General features: G+C 45.5%; 1 protein-coding gene across 1 annotated transcript in view; it reads left to right on the plus strand.

The window, feature by feature from the left end:
- LOC124039498 (contactin-associated protein-like 2) overlaps positions 1-7,500 on the plus strand; it is a 424,109-nt gene that overhangs the window by 241,670 nt on the left and 174,939 nt on the right. Inside the window, exons 8-10 of the mRNA XM_046355525.1 lie at positions 2,479-2,622; positions 2,873-3,131; positions 6,128-6,277. Of these exons, the coding sequence (XP_046211481.1) occupies positions 2,479-2,622; positions 2,873-3,131; positions 6,128-6,277 (553 nt within the window). The remainder of the gene's footprint in view (positions 1-2,478; positions 2,623-2,872; positions 3,132-6,127; positions 6,278-7,500) is intronic.

Genomic DNA, 7,500 nt, shown 5'->3' on the forward strand with positions numbered 1-7,500 from the left:
ATATATCGCTCTCTATATATATATCTTTCCTTTTCCCTCATACGTCAGCTGTAATTGCCAGTATTTGATGTTAGATTTGATACCAGAAGAAATTAGATAGTGGAGTTACAACTAATCCATACAGTGTATTCGTAGTTTTCAGACCCCTTCACTTTTTCCACATTTTATTACGTTTCAGCCTTATTCTAAAATGGATTTTTTAAAATGTTTTCTCTCATCAATCTACACACAATAGCCCATAATGACAAAGTAAAAACTGTTTTTATAAAAATAAAAATAAATATCTCATTTACATAAGTATTCAGACCCTTTACTCAGTACTTTGTTGAAGCACCTTTGGCAGTGATTACAGCCTTAATTCTTCTTGGGTATGATGCTACAAGCTTGGCACACCTGTATTTGGGGAGTTTCTCCCATTCTTCTCTGCAGATCCTCTCAAGCTCTCTCAGGTTGGATGAGGAGCGTTGGTGCTCAGCTATTTTCAGGTCTCTCCAGAGATGTTCGATCGGGTTCAAGTCCAGGCTCTGGCTGGGCCACTCAAGGACATTCAGAGACTTGTCCCAAAGCCACTCTTGCGTTGTCTTGGCTGTGTGCTTAGGGTCGTTGTCCTGTTGGAAGGTGAACCTTTGCCCAAGTCTGATGTCCTGAGCACTCTGGGGCAGGTTTTCATCAAGGATCTCACTCTGCTTTGCTCCGTTCATCTTTCCCTCGATCCTGACTAGTCTCCCAGTCCCTGCCTCTGAAAAACATCCCCACAGCATGATGCTGCCACCACCATGTTTCACCGTAGGGATGGTGCCAGGTTTCCTCCAGACGTGACGCTTGGCATTCAGGGCAAAAAGTTCAATCTTGGTTTCATCTAGCCTGAGAAACTTGTTTCTCATGGTCTGAGAGTCCTTTAGATGCCTTTTGGCAAACTCCAAGCGGCCTGTCATGTGCCTTTTACTGAGGAGTGGCTTCCATCTGGCCACTCGGCCATAAAGGCCTGATTAGTGGAGTGCTGCAGAGATGGAAATTTCTCCCATCTATACACAGGTTCTCCATCTCCCTCTAGACCTCTCAGACTGACCATCATGTTCTTGGTCACCTCCCTGACCAAGGCCCTTCTCCCCCAATTGCACAGTTTCACCGGTCGGTCAGGAAGGATGAGGCCACTGGGTTCTTGTATTATTGGGGACCTTCAATGCTGCAGAAATTCACCAGATCTTCGCCTCGACACAATCCTGTCTCGGACCTCTAAGGACAATTCCTTCAACCTCATGGCTTGTTTTTTTGCACTGGCATGCACTGTCAACTGTGGGACTTTATATAGACAGGTGAGTGTCTTTCCAAATCATGTCCAATCAATTGAATGTACCATCAGTGGACTCCAATCAAGTTGTAGAATTATCTCAAGGATGATCAATGGAAACCGGATGTCACCTGAGCTCAATTTCAAGTCTCATAGGGTCTGAGTACTTATGGAATAAGGTATATCATTTGTTTTTTTAATTGCAAAAATTCAAAAAGCCCGTTTTCGTGTTTGTGTTCGTCAGTATGGGATATTGTGTGTAGATTGCTGAGTATTTATTTTATGCAGTCAATTTTAGAATAAGACCGTACCTTCGGTCTATATAGTTTCAGAATGAAGCCTATGTAAGGGATAATCAACGAGGTGCTGTGTTTTCTGTAGAAAACAATGAACCATGTAGAAGGTTCCACGACGCGCTAGCTTAGTCAAACTGACCTTCCACAGAGTTGCAGTATTTTCCAGAGAACGCCTAGAGCCCTGAGTTGATGATCCCTTTCATACCATGGCTATAAATGAACACATTTGCCACTAGAAATGTGTTAATTTGCCAGTAGAAATGTGTTCAGCATCCACTGACATAACTAGATAGCAACAGTAGTTGCCGTGGTAACAAAACAAACAGACTTGCTAGTTCAGCGAACCAATCCATCAGTTCTAGCAATACCAATACTGTTTTCAATTCGACTTGCTTATAATATAGAAGACTTGCTTATAATATAGAATTAATGATGGATGTTAATGCAATGAAACTGTACCGCACACTAATACCACTTATAACACCAAATAGATTTTTAAATACCCAAGATACATCATACAAAAATACAGTGATTGTATGTGTGTGTATGTCTAGTGAGTGCATGCATATACACGTGCCTATAATGTGCTGCTAGGTACAGTAGTTGAATCGTTAACTAACGGAGTTATTCCCGACAGCTTGACAGTGCAGAACTGCCCAGCCAATCTCCTTAGCCCTTGGTGTGTCAGTTTAAAGCCTGGCTTCCCTTATACATTCTTGGCTTTAATTCATTCATTAATATGAGTAGTGAAGCATCACAGTACAGACACTTAACAATGACACATACAGTAACATTTAGGGAGCACCAAGACATCTTAGCAGATGAGAAAATGATTTGTATGCTGTTCTATCTATCTATCTTCTCTTTGTCTCACCTCTCTCTCTACTGTAGTTGAGTTTTGGTGGCATGCCCTACAGTGGTAAGCCAATGGGAGGGGGGATGAAGAACTTCCGAGGCTGTATGGAGAGCATCAACTACAACGGAGACAACATCACTGATCTGGCACGACGCAAGAAGCTAGACACCTCCAGCTTTGTAAGTTACACACAGCTGTCACTGTCTACTTCTCTGTTTCTCTCTGAATCTCCATCTATCTCTGTTTCTGCCTCTGTCTCTCTCTTTGTACAATATATTATCAAATTACCTTGTCAAATGTAATAATTTGTCATAGCAAACAACTCATTTGATGAATGATTATTTGATAACTAATGATAATCACAAGTAATGATAAGAATCTCCCTCCCTCCCTTTCTCTCTCTCTCTTTTTCTCTCTCTCTTTCCGTAGCGCAATCTGTCATTCTCTTGCATGGAGTCTCACTCCTTCCCAGTTTTCTTCAACGCCACCAGCTTCCTGCAGCTCCCAGGAAGAGCCAATCAGGATGTAGTATCACTTAGATTCCAGTTCCGCACCTGGAACGCCAACGGACTCCTCCTCTTCAGTAACCTTGACGACGGAACGCTTGAGATCGCCCTTGACGACGGGAAGATGGGAGTTCACTTCAACGTGACGCAGACGAAGAACACCAGGATAGCAATATCATCAGGTAGGAGGGACAGGAACACACACTGAACTACACACACACACACATTTACTTTTTATTTAACTAGTCAAGTCAGTTAAGAATAAATTCTTATTTACAATGACGGCCTACCCTGGCCAAACTCGGACGACACTGGGCCAATTGTGTGCCGCCCTATGTGACTCCCAATCACTGCCGTATGTGATACAGCCTGGATTTGAACCAGGGACTGTAGTGATGCCTCTTGCACTGAAATGCGTTAGACCACTGCGCCACTCAGGATCAATTTAACCAGACACACTGTTCGGTTCTGACAGAGTGAAAAACGAACGGACAACTAGTCAAAGCTCAAACCAAGTTTATTCATCACCTGGTAGAAACAGCTGAAAAGACAAAGACATGTTTCCACCAGCACAGGTATTTATACCCTCCTGTAGGCGGAGTCTCCTGCTCACACCTCTCAACACTACATCAGTGTTGCTAGGCAGGAAGTTAAGAGACATGGAAGAAAGCTGTTCCTTCTCCCTTCGTCTAATCTGACCTGACATTCCTCACTAATCCACAGCTATTCAACCTTATCAGTGACCACAACCAAGTGATTGCCTTCTCCCTTACTTAGTAACTTTTCCAGATCCATACTTCATATCCACCCTCCATTGACCCCACCATATACATTCCTCACACATGTAACTATTAACTTCTAGTATAGCAAGTATTTCAATCTAGAACCCAACAACACACACACACATACTGATCCACACACACACACACACACACACACACACACACACACACACACACACACACACACACACACACACACACACACACACACACACACACACACACACACACACACACACACACACACTTAACCACACACACACATATCCAAACACACACACAATTAACCACACACACACACACACACACACACACACACACACTTGACCACACACATACACACAAACACAGACACAAACACACCTAACCAACCACCCATCAAACACGTCTGTGTAAATATCTTATCCTGCCATCTCGTTAGCGATGATGATTGCCTCTACCAGCTAATGACTAATTAGCAACAATCAGATGGGTACAGCAAGGTCATTGTCGTGGTTACGCCACTTATTGTTTTGATGCTGTTGTCAAGGAGGAGACACTGATGATCGCTAATTACATGATTGTGCAGTAAAGTGTGAAAATATGTTTTTTCCAAGAAAATATACCCCTGTCTGCCTTGAGATACTTCCAAACTAAACGCTAGAAACACACTACTGCAAGGTTAACGAGGACACATAACCTCTGACTTCCATCTTTCATAGACAACATCTCTCTCTCTCTCTGTTCCATTACACATTGATCCTGCATGTTTTTCTGTGTGTGTGTGTGTGTGTGTGTGTGTGTGTGTGTGTGTGTGTGTGTGTGTGTGTGTGTGTGTGTGTGTGTGTGTGTGTGTGTGTGTGTGTGTGTGTGTGTGTGTGTGTGTGTGTGTGTGTGTGTGTGTGTGTGTGTGTGTGTGTGTGTGTGTGTGTGTGTGTGTGTGGTTGTGTGTGTGTGTGGTTAGGTGTGTGTGTGTGTATGTGGTTAGGTGTGTGCATAACGACAGGGAATGCCCCAACTGTTATTTATTATGTAACTCCCTCTCTCCCTCCCTTGCCTACACACACATAGGGATGGGCAGTATACTGTATTTTACGATATACCGGTATTGATGCCTGGACTGGTTTTGGTTTTTACTTTAACCTCTATAACGGAATTTGAATGTTTGGTTTGTTAAATGTGAGACGCCGCGTGTAACATCCATTTTTATAGTTCACTCCGCTACTTGAGGCCTCTCTCTCACTTGGGTTCAGTCTGCATGGTCAATGCAGCACATGCAGCATTGTTGATGACAACGATGCTGTTCTCACTTTGCTTCTTCTTTTAATTTAAATCCACTAGCGTACTATAATGACACTATCACTTTGTGTTTCTTTCATCTGCAAACAGCTACCCCCACCCCTCTCTGTCCCTCTCCCCCTGTATCCCCCCACCCCTCTCTGTCCCTCTCCCCCTGTCTCCCCCCACCCCTCTCTGTCCCTCTCCCCTGTCTCCCTCCACCCCTCTCTGTCCCTCTCCCCCTGTCTCCCTCCACCCCTCTCTGTCTCTCTCCCCCTGTCTCCCTCCACCCCTCTCTGTCCCTCTCCCCCGTCTCCCTCCACCCCTCTCTGTCCCTCTCCCCCTGTCTCCTTCCACCCCTCTCTGTCCCTCTCCCCCTGTCTCCCTCCACCCCTCTCTGTCCCTCTCCCCCTGTCTCCCTCCACCCCTCTCTGTCCCTCTCCCCTGTCTCCTTCCACCCCTCTCTGTCCCTCTCCCCCTATCTCCCTCCACCCCTCTCTGTCCCTCTCCCCTGTCTCCTTCTACCCCTCTCTGTCCCTCTCCCCCTGTCTCCTTCCACCCCTCTCTGTCCCTCTCCCCCTGTCTCCCTCCACCCCTCTCCGCCCCTCTCCCCTGTCTCCCCCCACCCCTCTCCGCCCCTCTCCCCTGTCTCCCCCCACCCCTCTCTGTCCCTCTTCCCCTGTATCCCCCCACCCGTCTCTGTCCCTCTCCCCTGTCTCCCCCACCCCTCTCTGTCCCTCTTCCCCTGTCTCCCTCCACCCCTCTCTGTTCCTCATTGTGCCCTTTTCTTTCCTGCCTTCCTCTGTGTGTGTGTGTGTGTGTGTGTGTGTGTGTGTGTGTGTGTGTGTGTGTGTGTGTGTGTGTGTGTGTGTGTGTGTGTGTGTGTGTGCGTGCGTGCGTGTGTGTGTGTGTGTGTGTGTGTGTGTGTGCGTGCGTGCGTGTGTGTGTGTGTGTGTGCCTAGCAGTGGCCTATGAGCTCTGTTGGAGCTGAGAGCCCTTTCACATAGCTGACTGGGTCCCAGCATGCAATGGGTTTCTGAAGCTCAATGTTAAGAGGGGTCCTCTACTAATTAACCACTCTAACCAGGCGTGTGTGTGTGTGTGTGTGTGTATGTCTCTTCCTTTCCTTTCGTCCTCAGGTTCAGGCCTTAACGACGGCCAGTGGCACGCGGTGCATCTAGTCGCTAAGGAGAACTCTGTCATGTTGACGATCGATGGAGACGAAGCGTCAGCGGTCCGAACCACAACGCCTATCATCATCAGGACTGGTGGAACATACCATCTGGGAGGTGAGGAAGGGAGTGTGTGTGTGTGTGTGTGTGTGTGTGTGTGTGTGTGTGTGTGTGTGTGTGTGTGTGTGTGTGTGTGTGTGTGTGTGTGTGTGTGTGTGTGTGTGTGTGTGTGTGTGTGTGTGTGTGTGTGTGTGTGTGTGTGTGTGTGTGTGTACATCTGCACACAAGACCACTCCATCAGAAGATGCATAATGTTCTGCATTGATTTACTGTCCTTAGAAAATAAAGATCAATTATTGTCAACTATTGAACAGACACTTCATCATGTGCTTTGAGCCAGACCGTGAACTGGCCATGATGCAAAACATGACATATTTAACTATGCAGTAAACTTTTCAGCCAGTCAGGCAGGGGGATATTGATGGAGAGAAAAATAACTCAAGAACTCTATATGTACACATCACATCCTCTCCTCTGGCTGGCTGGCTTGCTGACTGGCTGCCTGGCTGTCTGGCTGGCTGCTCATACAGTAAACATGAGACAGAGAGGTTGGCATTAAAACCTCGGAACCCAGGAGCGTAATCATCGACTGACACTAATTAGCATAACGCAACGGACATAAATATCACTAGAAAATATTCCTATTCATGAAAATCACAAGGGAAATATACTGAGACACAGCTTAGCCTTTTGTTCATCACCCTGTCATCTCAGATTTTCAAAATATGCTTTACAGCCAAAGCTAGACAAGCATTTGTGTAAGTTTATCGATAGCCTAGCATAGCATTTTGTCCAGCTAGCAGCAGGTAACTTGGTCACGGAAATCAGAAAAGCAATCAATTTAAATTGTTTACCTTTGATGAGCTTCGGATGTTTTCACTCACGAGACTCCCAGTTAGATAGCCAATGTTTCTTTTTTCCAAAAATATTATTTTTGTAGACGAAATAGCTCCGTTTGTTCTTCACGTTTGGCTGAGAAATCGACCGGAAATTGCAGTCAAAAAATATTCAAAATTAGCTCCATAATATCGACAGAAACATGGCAAACGTTGTTTATAATCAACCCTCAAGGTGCTTTTCAAATATCTATTCGATAATATTTCCACCGGGACAATTGGTTTTACAGTAGGACCTGTATTTTACACGAGAATCACTCTGAGAGCCATCAGGTGACAACTTACACAATGTAGCCGCCTACGGGTATTCTTCAACATAAATGCGTAAAACTACGTCACAATGCTGTAGACACCTTGGGGAATACGTAGAAAAAGTAATCTGGT

Source organism: Oncorhynchus gorbuscha, linkage group LG07 (genome assembly GCF_021184085.1).
Source record: "Oncorhynchus gorbuscha isolate QuinsamMale2020 ecotype Even-year linkage group LG07, OgorEven_v1.0, whole genome shotgun sequence".
Classification (NCBI taxonomy): domain Eukaryota; kingdom Metazoa; phylum Chordata; class Actinopteri; order Salmoniformes; family Salmonidae; genus Oncorhynchus; species Oncorhynchus gorbuscha.